General features: G+C 37.4%; 3 protein-coding genes across 4 annotated transcripts; all 3 read right to left on the reverse strand.

Moving 5' to 3' along the window:
* Positions 1-7,017: 7,017 nt before the first annotated feature.
* LOC121745183 (microtubule-associated protein 70-5-like) lies at positions 7,018-12,152 on the reverse strand. 2 transcript variants are annotated; one of them, XM_042138988.1, is made up of 12 exons: positions 11,276-12,152; positions 11,042-11,177; positions 9,842-9,927; positions 9,590-9,655; positions 9,272-9,442; positions 8,978-9,148; positions 8,759-8,914; positions 8,532-8,678; positions 8,334-8,405; positions 7,664-8,254; positions 7,404-7,546; positions 7,018-7,297 (listed from the first exon to the last, which is right to left on the reverse strand). In XM_042138988.1, exons 1-12 carry the CDS (start codon positions 11,381-11,383, stop codon positions 7,279-7,281), a joined length of 1,866 nt encoding a protein of 621 aa, XP_041994922.1. In that variant the 5' UTR covers positions 11,384-12,152; the 3' UTR covers positions 7,018-7,278. The 2 variants fall into 2 exon arrangements, with proteins under 2 accessions (XP_041994922.1, XP_041994923.1); XM_042138989.1 differs by having other exon boundaries at positions 11,042-11,196; positions 11,276-12,150.
* A 1,337-nt stretch (positions 12,153-13,489) lies between these two features.
* LOC121746024 lies at positions 13,490-14,217 on the reverse strand. The gene is made up of 2 exons (XM_042139960.1): positions 13,608-14,217; positions 13,490-13,512 (listed from the first exon to the last, which is right to left on the reverse strand). Exons 1-2 carry the CDS (start codon positions 14,215-14,217, stop codon positions 13,490-13,492), a joined length of 633 nt encoding a protein of 210 aa, XP_041995894.1.
* Positions 14,218-18,633: 4,416 nt separating this feature from the next.
* Positions 18,634-20,034, reverse strand: LOC121744722 (two-pore potassium channel 1-like). The gene is made up of 2 exons (XM_042138320.1): positions 19,095-20,034; positions 18,634-18,980 (listed from the first exon to the last, which is right to left on the reverse strand). The coding sequence occupies exons 1-2, from the start codon at positions 19,988-19,990 to the stop codon at positions 18,824-18,826; spliced, it is 1,053 nt and encodes a 350-aa protein (XP_041994254.1). The 5' UTR covers positions 19,991-20,034; the 3' UTR covers positions 18,634-18,823.
* Between the last annotated feature and the right edge of the window lie 929 nt (positions 20,035-20,963).

A 20,963-nucleotide genomic window follows, 5' to 3' on the forward strand; every position in this document is an offset into this window, starting at 1 on the left:
GAAGAGAAACAGAGTGAAATCTGACGTGTCAGTATTCAATGCGAGGCAGGAAAATTTTCCCATTGCTGACTCATCTTCTCATTACTTGGGGTCCACCTCCATCCACATGATATCGATTTGTCATTTCTAATGCTTTTGTAATTCTGCACATTTTTTTCTTGTTGCTCCAAGTTTATTTGACACTCGAAAAAGACCACCAATTAAGGTGATGAGGAACTACACCTCTTCAAAAAGTAGTTTGCTTTTACTTTCAAAAAATTAATACACTTCTATTTTATTCCCTTCGTAAAATTAGTCTTTTTCTATTTTTTGAAATATTTTTAAAAACACATTATTATAATATTAAATAATTGAGTTTCATTAGACTAATATACTTTACCAAGCTCTCATTAAAATTTAGACCGTTCTCAAAATTTAAAATTTTACGGAATAGAAGCAGTATGTTAATTACGTATGTTGTATTTCTATCAAACAATTATAATACTCCCCCCGTTCGCTACTAAATGTTTAATTTTTTATAGGCTTGGATTTTAAGAAATAGTTTGACATTATAAAAGAAAGTGGCATAAAAAATTAGTAAAATATGAGTGTTACTTTTATAAATTGATTTTATAACAAAAGTGAGTAGAATGAGTGTTTTGCATGATCGCACTTGGTCAGTAAGGGCATCCCCAACGCTGCGGGCCGAACTGCACTTGGGTCCCAGCCCGCGGCCCCCAGCGTTAAACCACCCCAATTTCCGGCCTGGGACGGTCTCGGTGATGCAGTTGCCCGGGGTCTGGCTCGGCTCAGAGTTAGGCGTGCCCGTGCCGCAATTCGAGAGTCTCGGCCCGGCGTTGGAGGTGAAGCGGGCCGTGACCCGTTGCCCCAATTTCTGATTTTTTAGGATTTTGGAAGAGGAAGAAGAGGGAGAGGGAGATGGGCGACGAAGCTCACCACGTGATTTTCTAATTTTTTAAATTTTTTTGCAATTTTTTTATGTTCTAATTTTAAATTTTTTTAGTTTATAATTACTCCCTCCGTCCCGCACTACTCGCACTTATTTCCTTTTTGGACGTCCCAAGTTACTTGCACTCTTTCCATTTTTAGTAAAAAATTTCACCTACAGCCGTCATTTTTGACTTTCCTATACACTCATTCCTTAATCTCCGAGCCGAAAAGGAAATGAGCGAGTAGCCCGGGACGGAGGGAGTATTAATTTTGAATTAAAAATGAATTTTTCGTGTTATAATTGTTCAACGTTTTCAATTTTTACCAGTAAAATAGGTTGAAGTTGTGAATAGTGCAATTTAATAGTTGTGGCCTGGGATGGGGCCTGCAACGTTACAGGAGTTGTGGCCTGGGACTCAAATTTAAGGGAATGATGACGTGGAGGTGACTTGGAATCTGAATTGGAGACGAGGTTGGGGATGCTCTAAAGGGTATTAGGAAAAGTCAAATTGAGCGTAGTATTTAAAAGGTCAACCAAAAGAAAACTCTAATTGCCACTTTAAAACATTAAGCCTAATTCTTTCAAGTTAGCAAATGTTTTTTCTTTTGTGCAAAAGTATTCTTAGTTACTCATCTTTTGAGAAGAGTGCATTTTGTAAAAGAAAAAAAGGTGAAAATAGAAGCTGCCAGAAAATGAAAAAAATCAAGAAAAGGAAAAAGTGTAAGGGGAAGGCATATATGATAAAAAGAAAAAAAAGGGGCATTTCTAGTTTTTAGTTTTAATTGTAGGTTAAAAGTATTTTTTTTGTTTCTTTTGGAAATACACATGTTTGGTTAAATCTCTTTCACTTGCTTACGGCCCCGTATGATCTACTAGTAATAGACTATATTAAATGGTCCAAAAGCCTTATTTTATCCAATGCAAAGACCCTCCTTAGCTATATGTGATAAAGTGATATCTTTTAGATTGGAATTTTATTTTATTGAGAGAAATTTCCTTACATCATGAGTGAGTGAATTGAGTGATCTTTAGCCTAGGAGGGATGTTTGATTATCTTGACAAAACCGACGATTGAAACCACATTGGTCTGAGAGGAAATTGTATTTTAAGAATTTGTTTTAAGCTTAGTTTGTTGGGGAGTCTTTGTGTTATGAGTTATTTTTAGTTAGTGTGTGTAGATACATAGTAGGATAGTAGTGAGTAAAACGTACTAGCATCTAAAGATGAAGCTCTTCCACATACTTGTCTCAAGTAAGTGTTAAAGGAAAGAAGCAAAGAGCTTGGTAGTGCAGCCCCAGGTCAAGTAATAAATGCGTACAAATGGTCGGTGTTTGGGACCCGCGATCTGAACCTATCAAATGAGGCGTTTGTGTCTGCTCTCAGGTTGTGGCTGTCGAGGTGCGGTGGATTACGTACTAGTAGTAGTACTATACCATTACCACTACCACTACCACTACCACACAATAGAATTAAAAAAAAACCACAAAAGTAGAAAAAATGAACGCCCTACTATAAGATAGAATTTGAAAGGAAATTTAAATGTAAAGCTAGTAAGGCATTGTCTATAAGTTGAAGAATGAAGAGCCAATTTTTATAAAAATCCAGGAACCCGATTCATAAATTGGTACAGATTTCTAAGGTAGTCTTTATTATTCTCCCATTAATTGTATACACTTGTTATATGGGTCCTAATTCACATATCGGATCACATGTACCTAGGGGATTATATAAATAATTGGATAACTAATTATTTCAAATTTAAAAAAATGACTTTAAGAAAAAGGGTAAAATTGAAAAAATATGTACACATTTTACCTGAAAACACTTATTTGAAGATAAACACGTCACCAAATAATAATCTTTCAAAGATAGACGGACCAACGTGACATATCAGAGATCTTCATGACGGCGTGTATTCTCATTCTTTAACTTTTGTTGTTTTATTTGGTTATTTTCTTTCCATTTTCCAATTAGTTGCAAAAATATAATGGAAATTAGGAAAAAAGGTTCCAATTCATATAAATAATAGTCCATCAGTGGTAGATTCGGGTGGAGTCGGGTTCGAACGATTTGATTACCCGCTGCGAGGGGCACAAAATTTCACTAAAGTCCGCCTTTGAAGCTACCACTAAATTCCGCCTTAGCTCCTTGCTAGTGATTCTCGTCGCGCCACTTCAGTTTTACACGTTGACGACAACTTCATCCGTTGTGTCTGATCACACGAGTGATGCATAATGGAGGTGTTTGGTTTGCAAGATTGTATCCGAGATTAAATTTGTAGTGTGTTTGATTCATGAGATTCAATCCCACAACTCAATCATAGATGGATAATAATGAGATAATTAGTCATAGCTAACCCCCTATGACTAAAATAATCTCACGACTCAATCCTAGATTATATATTTGTACTCCCTCCGTCCCTGAAGAGTATGCACTATTTCCCGTTTCGTCCGTCCCCAAAGAGTATGAACATTCCAATTTTGGAAACTCTATTCTCTCTAGTGAGGTGGGACCCATTTCCCATTAACAATACTTAAAAAACTTTCTCTATATATTTTTCTCTTACTTTACCAATAATGCATTAAAACTCGTGCCGAATCCAAAGTTCACACTCTTTAGAGACGGAGAGAATATTATTTTATCTTGGAAACCGAACACCACCAATATGTATATATATTTTCAATTATGACATAGCACATGTCTTCAAACTCGGCCATCAATTTTTGAAGTGATGCATATATAATATAGCTAGTATGAAGAATGTAGAAAATGAAGAATGGATAAAACAGAACAAATTTGAAGAGATCTTTTATTGATCACCAAAAACCTTAGATTACAAAGAGGAGAATAGAGCTATTTAGACTATACATCTTAAGCTAAGCTAACACGGTTTAGAACTTAACTAACTAACTAACTTCCTCATATAGACTCCAGCTAAGTGCCAGCTGGATGAAGATATTTTCCACATCATCACCTCGCAACTATGCACATTATTCTCACGTTCATGCATGATGCGTGCTGCTCTCTCCACGTGCACTTCATACTCTTCATTCTACTTCCTTTTCATGTAAGCTTCAATCCACCAATTTCAACATGCCCCGTCAAGATGGACTATACAAGCTGTTAAAGTTGATCTTGCTCAATATGGATTGAAATGCAGCATCACCCAACGGCTTGGTGAAGATGTCTGCTATCTGCAGATTGTTCCTGATGTGCAAGGGCTTGACAACGCCTTTCAGATACATCTCTCTAATTGTGTGGCAATCAATTTCTATATGCTTTGTTCTTTAATGAAACACTGGATTAGAGCATATAAATGGCTGATTGATTATCACAATACAAAGGAACAGCCTTTTCAGTTTTCACTCCAAAGTCCTCAAGCAATGCTTTTGCCCACACAACTTCACAAGTTGCTTGTGCCATGGCTCGATATTCTGCCTCTGCAGAAGATCTGGAGATAGTATTTTGTTTTTTAGCTTTCCATGAAATCAGAGAGTTTCCAAGAAATAAGCAATATCAAGTCATGGATTTCCTTGTGTCCGGGCAAGCTGCACAATCTGCATCTGAGAATATGCTCAAGGTAGGCTTACTGTTGCTGGAGAAGAAGAGTCCATGACCAGGAGTTTTCTTCAAGTATCTCAGAATCTTTTCAGCTGCCTGCCAATGATCTATGAAGGGCTTAGAAACGTATTGACTTAGTTTATGAACAACAAAGGTGATGTCTGGTCTTGTGATGCACAGATACAATAATCTTCCAATCAATCTTCTATATTTTGAAGTTCTAGTGGTGAACCACAATCTAGCTGTAGTTTCTTCATAGGATCCATAGGAACTGTTGAGGGTTTATAGCCTAATAGGCCAGCATCATTGATTAAATCCATGGCATACTTCCTTTGTGATATTTGAATGCCCTTTTTGTTTCTGGCAATTTCAATACCAAGAAAATACTTTGGCACTCCCAGATCTTTAAACTTGAAGTGTTTTGACAGAAAATCTTTGAAATTCTCAGTGATTTGAGGATCTGTAGTTGCTACCAATATATCATCTACATACACAACTATGCCAAAGAAGCTTGCTGCATCAGATTTGAAAAAGAAGGAGTGATCAGATGCTGACTGCTGTAATCCAAAACCTTTTAGGACTTCTGATAGTTTTAGATACCACTGCCTAGAAGCTTGCTTCAGGCCATATAAAGATTTCTTCAGCTTGCAGACTAAGGTTGAACTAGGAGGGGCCCCCTCAACACTTAGTCTATCAACTTCTAGACCAGGTGGAATGGTCATGTAAATATCTTCTTCCAAATCACCATAGAGAAAAGCATTGTTTACATCCAAATGGGATAGAGACCAGCCATTAATGGCTGCTAGTGCAAGCAACATCTTGACAGTTGTAAGTTTAGCAACCGGAGAAAATGTATCTAAAAAGTCAATACCCTCAAGTTGAGTGAAGCCCTTGGCCACCAAACTTGCTTTGTACCTCTCAACTGTAGCATCAACATGATATTTAACTTTGTAAATCCATTTACAATCGTTTGGTATTTTTCCTGGTGGCAATACAGTGATGTACCAAGTGTCAGTTCTGATGAAGGCTGCTAACTCTTCTTGCATTGCCAACTGCCACTCTCTGATTTGAGAGGCTTGTTTGTATATGTGGGGTTCATATATAGAAGACATGACAATGACATATTTTAAGTATTCAGGGGATAGTTTGGACAATGTGAAGTTGGCAGATATGGGGTGAAGAGTAGAGGAGGCAACAGAATTACAGATGAAATCGGTTACAGATGAAATCGGTTAGATGAGCAGGTGTTTTAGTTTGTCTGCCAGTTCTTGTGACTGTGGAATCAGAAGATATGTTTTGAGGATAAGTTATGGGTGCTGGGTGGTTTGAGGAGTCAGGAATGGTGAGTGCTGGTTGGGTTGATGAGTCAGGAATGGTGGGAGCTGGTTGGTTTGATGAGTCAGGAAAGGTGGGAGCAGATATGGATGAAGGGGTTTGTGAAGGGAAAAAGGATGATGGAAGATGAGCAAGAGGAAAAATATCCTCATGAAAGACAGACAACATTTCTTGTGACAATTTCTTGCACAATGTCTAAATCCAGAAGCCTATATCCTTTGTATCCAGTAGGATACCCCAGAAAAACACATTTTGTAGCCCGGGGAGAAAATTTATCTCTGCCTCTATGCAAAGTGGAATCATAGCAGAGGCAACCTATGACTCTTAAGTGAGAGTAAGAGGGAGGTTTTTGGAATAGAACTTGAAAAGGAGTGAGATTATTTGGAAGAACAGAGGAGAGAGTTCTATTTATCAGATAAGAAGCACTCAAAATACAGTCCCCCAGAATTGGATAGGTAAGTGAGATTGAAAGAGCAGGTTCTACGTACATTAAGAAGATGTTTGTGTTTTCTCTCCATTGCTCAAGTCAGGAGAAGTGCAGCCTCAGAATTTCCAGAGAATGAAGACAGTGGTGAACAAGAAACAGCTGCAGCTCCTAATCTCAAGCTTGGAAGAGCTCAAGTCGACGCACATTGTGATTCGATCAGTAGGAAAAAGGTGTAGGAAATGGAGGCCATCTTTAGCTACAATTCCAGAATTGTAGAGTAAAAACTGGAATTTTTAAGTTCTTCTTAGCTAACGTAGCTTTGCAACCCCGGTTTTCTGTGATGAGAGGTGGTGTGTATGGTGTTGTGTATTTTATTTCTATCTAGACAGTAAAAGGACCCTCGGGCTGTTAAGTGTGTAATGATAGGCTATCCACAGGGAGTAAAAGGTTATAGGCTTTGGTCCACTGAAGATAGGAATCAAAAGCTTATAATCAGCAGAGATGTGGTTTTCCATGAAGATCACATGCCTTAGTTGAAGGATGGCACCAACAGTAAAAGTCATGAATCTGTGGTTTTTAAGCAGATGATGGACCAAGGTTATCTTGAAGAAAAGGATGGTGGAAATGGTGAGAACTCGGGTATTCAAGATGAGATATTGAATGAAGGTGGAGACTCTGGGAGTCAGCAGTATACCGGTTCACAGGGTTGGGGAAAATTTTGAATTGTAGTATTGTGAAGGGATATTTATTGCTTCTTGCTGTATAAATAAACAAATAGTATATAGAATGATCTGCTGGGGAAAATAGTTTTGTACAAATATATACAGGAAAATCAGATAAATTATGGGAAGAATCACACCCTACAATTCATGAACCTAGCTAGTAGCTAAGCACTCACCATTTCACAGCTCTAAGATTCTTTCTGCTGTCTTGCATTCATGCAAATGAAGCTGCCTATTTACATCACAGATCTTCAAACCATGTCTATTGTTCTAGAGACTTCCTCATTCCCAGAAATGTATCTTCAAGAGGCATTCACAGACCTAATTAATCGTAACAAATAACCGTCACTGATAAAAAAAATTGCATGCCTCATGAGAAGCACCGAGGTAAAGAGGGAAGAGGATGGGGAATTCTAGTAATGCTAACCTTTTGGATGAGTTTGGGCTCCTTTTCTTCTCATCCAGCTTTACCAATGCTGAATCCTTCTCTCTTATTGCTGCTTCTCTCTTTATTTTTTTGGACTCCACTTCTATGGCTCTAGCCAGTGTTTCGACCTTCTTCATAAGCAACTGCAATCCAAAAGATACATCTTGTAAGATGATTCAATGCTATCATCAAAGCATAGATATTACATCAGTGTGTGTGTGTGTCAGAGAGACAGTGAGAGGGGTTGCTAATAAACCTACCTTGATTTCTTCATCTTTAGAGTGCAGAGTCAGGTCTTTCAAGTCAGAGGACTTCCTCAAATGTATAACTTCTTTCTGAAGCCTGTCGTACAAAACTCCCGATACCATATCTTCACCATCTATATCAGCTATCTCCAAACCTTTCATATCATTGTTGCAACCGGTTATACCTGTTGTGTTTCCCATTTCTACAACATCGTCTTTTTTCTGTATCTTGTCATTGACCATGGCATTCTTGTTCGTCTCTGCATTTTCCTTTCCACTATTGCCAGTAACCTTGTTTCGAGAAGCCCACAGACTCTTTTTTGACAAACTTTCAGATATGGGATTTTTCTTCTTCAAGCTATTGATGGGCTTCGTTTCAGCATTTACCGCCGCCTGTTTTTCATCCAGCATCTGCATTGCGCTTTTAGTGATGGTAGATCCCCTAGGTTGTGACATGGATCTCATCTTTGCTCTGGTATTACTTGACAGGATTCCGAAGAAGTTGCTAGACTTTGCATCCTTGTGGGATCCGTTAGTATTGATAGAGAACGAAGATGCATTCTTTAAGCCTTCTTCGATTGTCTTCAGCCTCAACTTCAACTTATCCTGCAAAAATGTTTTTGCATAATTAGGTCCCAACAAAATAGTAGAATCTTAATTAACACAATAATATCTGAAGTGTCACCTTGAGTTGCGCCTCTGCCTTGGCAGCTCTCTCTGAGATTGCTAATTTGTCTTTTAACTTCTGCATCTCTGCCTACAACATAGAAATCTTACAATTAAGAAAAAAAAACTAAAAATTCAATGCACTCATAAAATGGCAAGATTTAGCTATATGTAGTATTAATCAAGCTGATTGAAAACTTGACATGATCTGGTATACCTGCAGCAGCCTCCTCTCTTCTAGCCATTGTTTAACAGGCATAACTTTGTCGTTCTCATCTTTCCACTCATTAGCCACCACTGTTGCTACTCGGTTTGCTGAAACTTTTATTCTTGCAAGTTCCCTTTCTAAAGTCCTCTTCTCATCCTACAAACATATCGATAAATTTTAAATTACCACAATATATCAAATGCAGAGAATCTTCCTTAGAAAAGATTCTTCCTCACATTAAGTTCAGATATCTGTCGTTTGTAATCACGGATGGTGTTGGCTGCTACTCCACCATTAAGTATGGCCTCCTCGAGTTCTTTAATGGTTTGGCTAAGCTTTTCAACCTCTAACACCTTATATCTATTTGTCTTGTCAAGTATTTTATTCTCCTCCTGTATATATGCAAGCTAGTTAGAGAATCGGAACCTCATAGATGTGATCTATATATATCGTACCTGGCATATCTCAATTTGCCTCCGAAGCTCAAAATTTTGATTTTGGACCTCCTCGACTATCAATGCTCTTTCCAGGGCACTTCTCAGTATTTTCTCAGCTTCAAGCAATGCTGCTTCTTTAGATTTTGTAAGACGTTCAAGAGCCCTCTTATCCTCCTGTAATGCTGCAACCTGAAATGTTTCAAAATAACCAATATAATCTCAATACATCACTAAGGTGGTATTTTATAGTGCATCGGTGAAGATATAGAAAGACATGACAAGAAATTTTCGTTAACGCCATCTGTATTATACCTCGTTCTTATGAATCTTCAGTTCAGCCTCTAGAGGAGCAATAACTAACTCGATGGGAATAGAATCATCATCTTTTTGATTGGCGTAAACTCTTCTAAGAGTTGCTTCAGCTGCATATTGTGCAGCCAGTGCTTCTTTTTTTTCATCTGTGAGCTTCTTGATGTCAAGACGCTGGCATTAAGTACACCCAAAACACGCAATCACCTCTATTTCAGTTTGTTATTGTTAAAGACAAGAAAAATGATTTAACATTTTAACAAGACATATACATATATGCAACGTGTGGTGTATCCATTCAATCTTAGGTTCCATTCACACCTTCTGCTGAAGATGGTTTCCATTCAATCTTAGGTTCTCTTCCAACCTTTTGACTTCACTTCCAAGCTGGAAAAACGAATAGCGCACATGTGAGAAAGCAATCATGATGATATTTCCAGGGACGATGAGATAAGTCCAAAAAATTCTTTTTCATTTTCTAAACTGCAGAATCAACTGCAAATATATTCTATTTTGCTTTAATACAGAACCAATTACAGATTGCAAGGAGATGGGGAAACAGATCAATTTTACCTCCTCCAAAGCCTTATCCTTCAGTGCTTCAGTTGCTCTCAGTGCTCGAATTTCACTTTGAGCTTTTCCCAGTTCCCTCTCCTTCTCTGCAATGGCACAAAATAAAGATTATAACATCTGTGCCATTCGTAATCATCAGTGTTAAAGACATCCAAGAACATAGCCATCCTCAGCATATTTTGCAGAAAAAAAATGTAAAGATGGCCATTTCAACTCATTTTTTGTTGTTCTGCATTCACAAACATGAGTTGAGAAGAGTAAAACATTGTAAATGAGGATCTCCATGGACTAAGCTGAGAATTTCAAATGTGATTGCAAAGCATATGAACATATCCTGATTGAGCTATAATTCCGCTAATAAACCATATAAGCATGCAAGAAAACTAGTGAAATCAAGTTCCAACTTGTTTATTTTCCGATGAGAAAATGCTGCTGAACACAAACATTATGGTTTCCGAACAGAATTTTATGAACTAATAGCATATTCCCATATCTTCATCCTAAGTCATTGGGAGAGAGTGAAGAAAACTTAGAAAACTACGATCTAACAACAACATGAAGGCTACTTCTAAATAAGGAAGCAATGCCCTTGGTTCTGACAAAATCTACTTTCGTCCAGGAATGCTCGCTCACATTCTATCTTGTTTTAGAATGGCCATCAGACACTATAACAACATCTAATGCAATGTTTTCAGAGACAGCAAGCATTTTCATCGAAGCATTCGAAACTAGAATCTCTCCACTGCCAACCAGAGAGAGAGAAACTGTCAAGCAAAAAAACAAGTTGGAATTGTAGTTTTACAGTGGCTAATCCCTTGCAACCAACCTCTTCAAATAGATGTCCTACCAAGAACTAAATGAGACTTAAGGCAAAACTTCTCTTCTTACTTGAGCCAAATAGTCTACCATTACCATGCAAAATGACACCTCAGTAGCAACAATATGGAAAAAATTGTTGATTCAGAAACAGAGAAAATGTCATACATGATTCCATAAGCATATGAAACTTTCGCGTAACGGATCATGACAATTTGAAACAGTGGCCACGTCAAATGTAACAGGAACTCGAACCTATTCTGTTATTAATATCTCAATACTATATTTCATTGGTATAAAAATGACACGCTCAATAGCAAATGTTGTTGAAGAAGCATGAACATACAAAGAGAGCAAAGAAAGAGAGAGATGATGATGACAAACCTTTGAGTTGATTCTGCAATCTGTTGAGCTCTAGCACAACAGGGTCCGGATGAGAAAGAAGGGAAACATCTTCACCGCCGAATACTTGGAAGCCTGGCATGTTTCTTGGACTATGTCTTTCTATTGCAACAAATGGCTGCTCAAAAAGAATATGTCTGTAGTAACATTACAAAAACCGAAGGGGTTTTATGGAGTAATATAACGAGGTTTAGTATGCTTAGGAGAGAGACTGACCAGAAAATTAATACTTTCTCCTACTCCTGAATGAGAAAGACAGAGAGATAGAGAGAGAGTCCATTCTTGCAAGAAATTGACCGCAAAGAGAGGGAATGGATTTCCCATTTCCCTCTTCTGAAGCAAACTCCCGAAAGTAACAATTTCAAGGCCGCAAATTCACCCCTTCTTTCCCTCCTTTTCCAATCATCATCCGTTACATTTTTAACTAACACACATTATATACTCCGACTACATATTTTTCCCTCTACATATTTTTCCCTTTTCATCTAGTTTCAAGAAACTGAAGAATAATATGGCATATAGTAGTATTTTCATCTGTTCTGAAGAAAGATCAAATTTTGCTCAAAGAAACTATAATAATTAAAACCAATTAACCAACTCCACTTTGATTTTTTCGCCTAAAGGATAAATATTTCTAAGCGTGTAAATGACAAAAATGAAACACATCGTTGGTTAGCTTTTGAAAAATGGCTCATCACTCATCATAAAGATGATTGTAAAGGACAAGAATGAGAAAATTAATCAATGTGGTCTAAAGTTGATGGGAAAGCACTAGTTTAGGATGAAATTCAATTGCTTAAGCGTAAAACCCTCCTAAAATAAATGCTGATTAAGCACTTTAGTGGCAGCTCATTCATTCAAATTTTGATTAGTAACAATAATATTTGACAAAACGATGCTTATCATCAATCATAAATCCCCTATATTGAGGTGGCTTAAAAGTATTAAGATTTTAACACCATATCATAATGATCTTTGCTTGGAAGTATGCATAAAATTTAAGAGGAATATAATCAAACAGGTGGAGGACACTTGCCATACAGCAATTGTTAAAGGGAATACAGTATGTTTTGATGAGGCGACAAAGGGAAGATAACATCTCTACCTACACCAGGGTAGTAAGATAATCTAATCTTCATAAATAGAGAAGTAGACAGAGATAGTGGAGTAGATTAAATTCAATGTTCAAACCAAATATACTGATTATAAAGAAAGAATTGTATTTTACCTAATCTGTAGTAATTATTTAAGAGAAAAGATAATTATACATGTACATAATATCTTTAATTTTTTATTTTAAGTGATTTTAATTAAAAATTAATGTTTTTATTTATTGTATTATATGTAGTAATAAGAAAGAAGTGATACAAAAATTCTATGTCGAATCGTAACATGATTGCGAGCTTGATTCGAATTAATTATACAATATTTAGTAAGAACATATTTTTTTTAATTAAATATACAAATATTTAAGTTAAAATTTCAATTTTTTTCAAAGTGTTGCAAAATATTACTATCAAAATTATATTAAATCAATTAATGTTTATAAAAACGATTTTCGATATAAAATATTAAAAAAAGTTCAATTATGTATATATAATTATGTACGTTTATCACTATCCTTTGTTTAATTAGGTCTTAGTGGAATTTGCACTAACTGGCATCCGGTCAAGCCGATAATTAGCTGTTTGTATAACATGGAATTAGTTGGTAAGTTTATTGGTAAAAGGTGTTTAAACTTTAAAGTTAAAACCCATCATGTACTATATATTTTTTTATTATTTTAAAAGACTGGACTATTATTAGGTGATATAGATTATAGAATCATTTGATCTATAATGGAAGAGTTTGAACAGATTAATTATATGTATAAAATTACAAACATCGCTAAAATTAGAAAAATAGTTGGGAGCATCTGTTATTTGCAACCCTTTATGTTGTTACAAATATACCAATTTATAAAACGAATACACATGCCTCTAGTTAGATTTTATCAGAGTAATAGTATATTTATAAAAGTTGTACAGTCTACTATACAAACATTATTTGAGAAAAAATGAGAAGTTCCGTCAATAGTCAACCAATGTAACTCGCAAGTCGCAACTAACCTTTATTATTCTTTTTTCCTTTAAAGAAAGAATAAAGATATGTTCTCAATTAGTATAAGAAATTGGAAGCAAAAGTTTCAGTTGATTCTTGAAATTAAGCATAAACGAAGCTTAAAGAAGGCACCTACATTATTTACAACTTTGAAAAAGTAGAGCAAAACAGCTTCAACAACAGTCTGGAAAAAATATTCTCATATACAGTGGCGGAGCCAGAGATTTCATAATGGGGATCCAAAATTAAACTTCAAAAAAAATTACATAAATTAAATTATAAGGTTCAAAATGTAAAAGTCAAATGCAATCACATCATAATATTTGTCTTCTATTCTTCTTCTTCTGAAACCGCTGCATAATAGTTTCATTGGTAACTTTAACAAACACATCCTTTTCGATGTAAGAAACTAAGCAATCATTCAACAGTTGGTCTCCCATGCTATTACGTAGAGAAGTCTTGATGATCTTCATTGCTGAAAAGACTCTTTCTACTGATGCAGTGGCAACTGGTAAGATCAATGACAACTTAACTAATGAATAAACCATTGGAAAAACTTCATGTTTCCTTGTAGAAACCATCTTTTGAGCAAGACCACTGATTCCTGATATTTGTGAAAACTTTTCATCTATGCGCACATCGAAAATAAAGTTCACAAGTTGACTTTTAAGCTCGGACAAAGCAACTTCAGAAAATTCAGAAGGATAATACCGTGCAAGACGAAGCAGCTTCTCCAAATCAAATGCAGAAAATAAATCCCTAGGATCAAAACATGACATGCATAAAACTAAGTCTGTGTTGACTTCATCAAAACGTTGATTCAACTCTTGAGCTTGCAAGTCAATAACAGAACAAAATAGCTCAACTCGATAATAGTGGAGATTCTTCATTTTCTCAGCTCTACGTCTTCCTTTTTTTCGAGCTACAAACTCATCTTCCATGTCAAGCACATCCAGTTCATATTTGCTACAAAACTTAGAAACATCATCAAGCAATACATCCCAATCTTTTTCCCTCATTATTTGCAGACGTGATTTTGCTACCTTGACAAGATTCATCGCATTAACAATGTCTTGATCTTCTTTTGTAGCACTTGGGAGAGTTCATGTGTGATTCCCAAGATTTGCTTCATAAGATGTAACACAAAGACAAACTCAAAACTATTTATAATTATTGTGAAATTACTAAAATACCCCTAAGTTTTTTAAGAATTAGTGGGGGGACCATGGCCCCCCTGGCCCCACCCTCCCTCCGCCCCTGCTCATATAGTAGTATATTAAGGGATATTGGTCTTTAAAATCATGAACTTTGTCTAAAATTTGGTATTTCCCTTGAACTTTGAAATTGTTCTATAATATCACAAACTTTGCATTTTGTTTGGTATTTCCCAAACTCACTCAAATAAGATATTTTCATCAAAATCTTATTTTACGTAGGCAACCGTGATACGTTTTATGATATTTTAAACCACTTTTTAAGCTCAAACATGTAGGATAAAAAGTCACGTTGAAAACCACGTTGATTTAATTGTGTCAAGTATGATAAAAAAAGCCTCGTAAGTTAGTCAAATATAGTAATAGACATGCCGTGAGAAATACCAAACAAAGTGTAAAGTTTGTGATATTATATACTAATTTTAAAGTTTATGGGAAATACCAAATTTGAGGCAAAGTTCATGGTTTAAGAGACTAATTTCCCGTATATTAATTCAAACTATTATCCATTTCACACCCAAAATTCAAATCAACTCCCTTTTTAGTGGAATGGCTGTGGCATAATCTGTATTTTTCGTAATGCTTGCAGTGTCAGTCACCTAATCGACAGGAAATTATTCTTCTTTTTCAGCAAATTCATTGGTCAAATACTAAAATAACCGAGATATTGTTCTCTAAAATCATGAACTTTACCTAAAATTTGGTATTTCCATGAACTTTAAAATTTGTCTATAATATCACATATTTTGCATTTTGTTGGTCTTTCCCAAACTCACTTAAATAAGATATTTTCATCAAAATCTTATTTACGTAGGCAACCGTGATACGTTTTATGATATTTTAAACCACTTTTAAGTTCGTAACAGTTAGGATAAAAAATCACATTGAAAACTATGTTGTTTAATTGTGTCAGGTATGATAAAAAAACCTTGTAAGTTAGTCAAATATTGTCACGCCCGCATTTCCTAAGGATAGGAAGCACGGTGGATCGCGACTAGGGGAGGAGTAAAGAAGCGGGGAAGAAAGGGGGAGGACAAGAATACTTGACCCAAAACATTTAATAGAAGGAAGTTCACTTCAAAACATTGTACTGTGACGACATTACTGTAATTAAAGTAATCAGAGTTAAATAAAAACATTGTATCGGATTACAAAGCAGCGGAAAGACCAAGAGGTAGATAATGTCGAGTATGACGACACGACACCATCCGGAAACCAGGTGAGACACCTTTTGACCTTAACTGCTCAACATCCGTCACCCCCATCGCCGCTCAACCTGCACATTAAGAAAACAACATGCAGGGCTGAGTACTTGATGCACTCAGTGGACACACGCCAAAATCCTAGTTTGTCATGCCATAACAGTGTAACCTTGGGGTTTTAAGTGTAAAGAAAATAACCCAAGTACACTAAAACATATTTCACAAATTCGACTGCGCAGTCATTTCCAGATATTTCCACCCTTATTTCCACCATCCTACACTATCTGATTCAACGGGTGACAAGGGGCGTGGCCACACCCCAGGTCAACTTGACCGGCCAACTTGCTCTCAGATGGCTCCCGGTCTCGTGTACACTAGCCTGAGGGTTCGCAGCCCTACAGACCCGAATTCGATTAAACATATGTGGTAAACCACTTCAGATAGGTTTCAAAGTAAAACAGTTGGCAAGACAAACAGTTCACCTCCATAAAAACATTTCCGGAACAAAGTCCGTATTAAAGAGATCCCACAGTATAGTAGGATAGGAAAGCCCACCTCAAATGCTTAACTTTTAAATAGTTTCCTTCTTCAACCACAATTTCCTCGTAAAAGATCACCCTTTTTGAAAGATAAACAAATAACACGATTAGAGTCCAGGAAGACGAGGTTTTAAACGACAATGCATGATTTCTACGTGGATGACTTCAATATCTAGCACGTTACACATACACACACTTAACAACATCCTATAAGTCAAGCACACAGAAACACACGTCCGAAACACACCATGCACGCACCCGACACGCATACCACGTACCCAAGACACGCACACGACTCGCACACGACACACACACAACTCTCACACCCCCGGCATACCCTTACTGCACAAACGGCTCACTTGGCTCGGAAAAGGTTCGGAAAAAGGCTCGGCGTCTCGGCCTGGCTCGGTGTCTCGGCCGACTGTCTCGGCCGCCTGGCTCGGTACCTCGGCCGGCTGTCTCGGCCGCCTGGCTCGGTCCTGGCTCGGCACCTCGTCCGGATGTCTCGGCCGTCTGGCTCGGTACCTCGGCCGCCTGTCTCGGCACCTGGCTCGGCACATGTCTCGGCGTCTGACTCGGCCCTGGCTCGGCACCTGTCTCGGCACTGACTCGACACCTGACTCGGCACCTGGCTCGGTCACGTGCACACACCTACTTTCCCCCAACCAACGATTCTCAAACCTTATACGACATTCACAACACACATTCTACATCCCAAAACACACCCGAAAACATGAGATCAAACCTCCAAAACTCTCCACAACACCACCCTAGGCCAAACCCTAAAACTCTCGGCCAACACACACAAACCACTCGTACCAAACGCTGATTCCTCCGAGCCATCCCTTGGCCAAACACACCCACATACATCACAATATCAAAACACCCAGATTCACACCCATTGCACATAAATACATCACCCAGAAACGTACATCCCGCAAAACTGAGCAGTTTACTTACAAAAATCATTATAAAATCACCCGACCTCCAATGAAGCTGAAATTTTAACACCACACAGAAGACACACCAAGGTTTATACAGTTAAAGTTTCGTACCAAAAGGAGATCATTTGATTCGTCAAAAACAGTTCGGAACCCACTGTCAGTCACAACCAAAAACATACTCAACACCAACACATAACCACAAGTCCTATTCAGCATCTAAACAACTCAAATTCGTCCTATATGCATGTGTTTTCGAAATTAGCATGAGTTAGGGTCTTGGGTTACCTTTCCCGGAGAGTTCAATCGTAGTTCGAACGTTTTACTTCCTCCTCCGACTCCGATTCACAACGAAAGTTAACAACCGCGAGATTGGGTGAGATTGATTGCTTGTGAGAGAGAGATTGAGAGAAGAGCGATGGTGAGGGGGAGAGATTGAGAGAAGAGCGATGGTGAGGGGGAGAGATTGAGAGAGGAGAAAGTGCATCGGTTATGTGGGAGTGGGGAGAGGTTGAGAAAATAATGGGGGTGAGGGAGAGAAACCGAGAGAGAGATAGGGAGAGAGGGAGATTTACTTTGTTAATTAGGATTTTATTTCATAGATTAATTAATTATCCCAATTACATATTGCTTAGGTAAAAATCATATCCACAAAAACAATATAAATCAAATAAGACTTACCAAACCATATCTTAAACAAGATATTCACAAAATTCACTCCTTAATTTAAAAAAAAATTCGGATATTACAAATATAATAATAGAAACGTCGTGGGAAATACCAAATAAAGTGCAAAGTTTATGATATTATAGACCAATTTTAAAGTTCGTGGGAAATACCAAATTTTAGGCAAAGTTTATGGTTTTGGGGACCAATTTCCCAAAATAACCTCAGTACATGCGTGAAAATGGATCCATTTAATGATTTGTAGTAGTATTTTGTTTTAGATTTTCAACCTCATAAAAACGTCATTTTGAACTTAAATGGTAGGAGTATTAAAAAAAAAGTTCATTTTCACACATGGATGTCTAGTGTCTACGCAAGAAGCTATGTTTTTTGAAAATTTGTCCAAATATAAATTGATATATTTTGTATAGTTTGGAATTTGGATTACAGCAGGCAATTTAAAGACATGACACAAACTCGCATGGAGTTAATAGATTTGTGTCTTTATCGGGTTGACTTGTTAAAAACCCGATCATTTCGAGTTGGATTCATATAACCCAATAAAAAGTATTATTATTTTTATTGTTTCACAAATTATGCTTTAGTTTTACTTTCTAGATTTTTCTTAATTAGGTTTCAATCGTATTTTTATCGTGTAATATTAGGTTATCGTATCGTGCCTATTCATATCGTTAACGGGTTTGTGTCGAGTGCAGGTCGTGTTCGGATTGGCAATGAGGTTGGATTCAAGTCAGACCTTATTGGATTGTGTGGTTATCATGTTGACCCAATAATGACCCAACATAATATATGGAATAAAATGGTGACAGTAAGCTTGCGTGATCATGGTTTTTCTTAGATTGCATGTTAGAACTATGGAACAATATCGAATGTATAAAAATGGAGTTGAAGTTGGTAACATATTACAGACTATACTCCTTATTAACTTGTTAAATCCTGAAAACAACACTATTTTTGGCGTCGAGCCATCTATACTCAAATCATTCTTGTACCAAAACCATCTAAAAGCTTACAAAGTTGTGGTAAGAAGAAGAAGAAGCCATGAAACAAAATAATGTATGTGTCTAACAAAGTTGGGCTCCTAAGAAGTGGATGCTCCAGCATTCCTTAAGTCAGTTTGCGTAAGTGAACCCGAGTGATCAACATCAAGAACTTTGAACCATTCCATCACCATCGCAACGTCTTCCTCCCGGATCTTCCCCATTTCCTTGAGTTTATACACCACAAATTCCGCCGCACTGCAACCACGATCCAAGATCAGATACTAACAAACAAGATAAGCTAGACATGAAGAAATTAACACAAAATGATGATATTTCAAAAGATGAATGTGTGTGATCCAACCAACTTGCCTCACAGCTTTGTCATGATCCAAATCTGCTGCCTCGAGATCAGAAGCCGTTAGCTTCCTAGACATCGCCCATTCCACCAGCAATTTCCTACGACGTTCAGTGTAAAGTTCAGCCAAAGAATAAAAGAACTGAGCCAAGCAAATGGTGCTCATCAGTATCCAAAAGGAAGCAAACACGCGGCCCTCAGGGGTGGAGAAGCTCTTGTCTCCATATCCGAGAGTGGTGATGGTGGAGCAGACACAATACACCGCGTCAAAGAAGAACAACCCCTCCTTCTGATACAAGAACAGCGTTCCAGTGGCCATGAACATCACAAGTGAAAAGAGGAGAGTTAGGAACTTGTACTTGACCTTGTTGGTCTCAACTTCCTTGAGCATCTCAACGGAATCACATTTGTCGCGCAAGTGCATCACCCTGACTAGGAAAACCTCCTGATTCTCAACTATGTCATCCACCGCCTTGCTGAGGAGGAGTCCAACCAGTGCCATCCCCACAAACACGAAGATGCAAGCGAGCATCTTTGACATGGTGCTGTCAGGCACAAGGTCCCCGTATCCAACAGTTGTCATGGTGACAATGCACAGATAGATGGAGTCGATAACTCCATTAGTCTTGTTTCCCTTGATCTGATACCTAACTAAAAAGAAGCAGAGGGCGCCTGCGGTGATGTATGACAACAAGATCATGAGGACTAGCTTTACATCCACCTTGTTTTCAGCGATAGCGTTCGGATGCTGAAGTGAAGCAGAGCGGCTTTGCTCTGCAGGGGAGGCTTGGTCGGGAACGGTCTTGCTGGAGCGGTATCTTCTCTTCATTAAGGGGTTGCTTCGACTAGACGGGTGCGAAGATTCTGCAGCTTGTTCTAGTAATGGATTTTCAACTTCTTTCTTTTCCATTGCAGACTTTTAGGGGCAATGTTTGGATAGAACTAATTAAAAATTACCAGCTTTCACATTTCCATTAAGAGGGAGTGATCAGAATCAATGAGACAGTGACAAGCAATGAGAATCAAATGCCTCAACAAAAGTTGACAGAATAAGTCATTCTAACACGATGCGATTTTGATCAAGGTTTCTTCTGTCTGCCATAAGAAATGGTCTAAGCAACTTGTGTTTTTTCCCCTAAACAATGAAAGTATTAGCAGAAAAATATAATACTACTAAGGAAACATAAGAAGAAAAGTAGGAGCAAGTATAACAATCAGTGTAGCAAATTGAATGTGGATTGATTAGATTTCAATTACAACGCAAAATATGAGAATCTAACTTTTTTTGCTTTCCCTGATTCGATTTCACCAAGTTTTAATTTCAGAGTGAAATACATTACTTGGTGATAACTCGTGGATAAAGAGACTAATTCCAATTCCAATTCCAATTCCAATTTGAAATGAGCAGCAATGCAACATTATTTTTATGCAATCCAATAAAGATCCCAAATACTGGAATAAAACAAAGATTTTGAAAATGAGCATCAGTTCCCGTGATCATAAACATGAAAATCACATTATTTGACAAAACAGTAAATAAATTAAAGAAAGGAGAGACAAAGTTGTGGGGATCGAATGTGTTACCTGATGGATCCACAGATTGATTTGAACGTTAAAACCGCACTGTTTTGGAAGAAGCAAACCCGAAATATATGATGGCGAAGGGCTATAAATAGGAAATTAGTGAGAGTAGAGATCAAATAAAGGAGAACTAAGGATAAAAATAATACTCCTGAAACTAGAAATTATAGTGAATATTTGGAGATGGGAGTAGGGATTGAGTAGTAATGCAGAGTTTGAATCTCAAATTGGTTACGTCGTTACATTATTGCATGTTATTTTCGATTTCGAGGGTCAATATATATAAAGGGGGCACGCGCATT

Source organism: Salvia splendens, chromosome 8, assembly GCF_004379255.2.
Source record: "Salvia splendens isolate huo1 chromosome 8, SspV2, whole genome shotgun sequence".
Classification (NCBI taxonomy): domain Eukaryota; kingdom Viridiplantae; phylum Streptophyta; class Magnoliopsida; order Lamiales; family Lamiaceae; genus Salvia; species Salvia splendens.

What these genes read in the sequence shown, in the direction of transcription:
- LOC121745183 (XM_042138988.1), bottom strand. Translation starts at nt 11,383, where the DNA reads ATGGGAAATCCATTCCCTCTCTTTGCGGTCAATTTCTTGCAAGAATGG. An exon ending in GAGAAAGTATTAATTTTCTG is followed by an intron (nt 11,178 to 11,275) that starts GTCAGTCTCTCT and finishes CTTTTTGAGCAG; the next exon opens with CCATTTGTTGCAATAGAAAG. An exon ending in GGCAAATTGAGATATGCCAG is followed by an intron (nt 8,915 to 8,977) that starts GTACGATATATA and finishes GCATATATACAG; the next exon opens with GAGGAGAATAAAATACTTGA.
- LOC121744722 (XM_042138320.1), bottom strand. Translation starts at nt 19,990, where the DNA reads ATGGAAAAGAAAGAAGTTGAAAATCCATTACTAGAACAAGCTGCAGAA. An exon ending in GATCATGACAAAGCTGTGAG is followed by an intron (nt 18,981 to 19,094) that starts GCAAGTTGGTTG and finishes TCGTGGTTGCAG; the next exon opens with TGCGGCGGAATTTGTGGTGT.
- LOC121746024 (XM_042139960.1), bottom strand. Translation starts at nt 14,217, where the DNA reads ATGAATCTTGTCAAGGTAGCAAAATCACGTCTGCAAATAATGAGGGAA. An exon ending in GATCATCAAGACTTCTCTAC is followed by an intron (nt 13,513 to 13,607) that starts GTAATAGCATGG and finishes ACTATTATGCAG; the next exon opens with CGGTTTCAGAAGAAGAAGAA.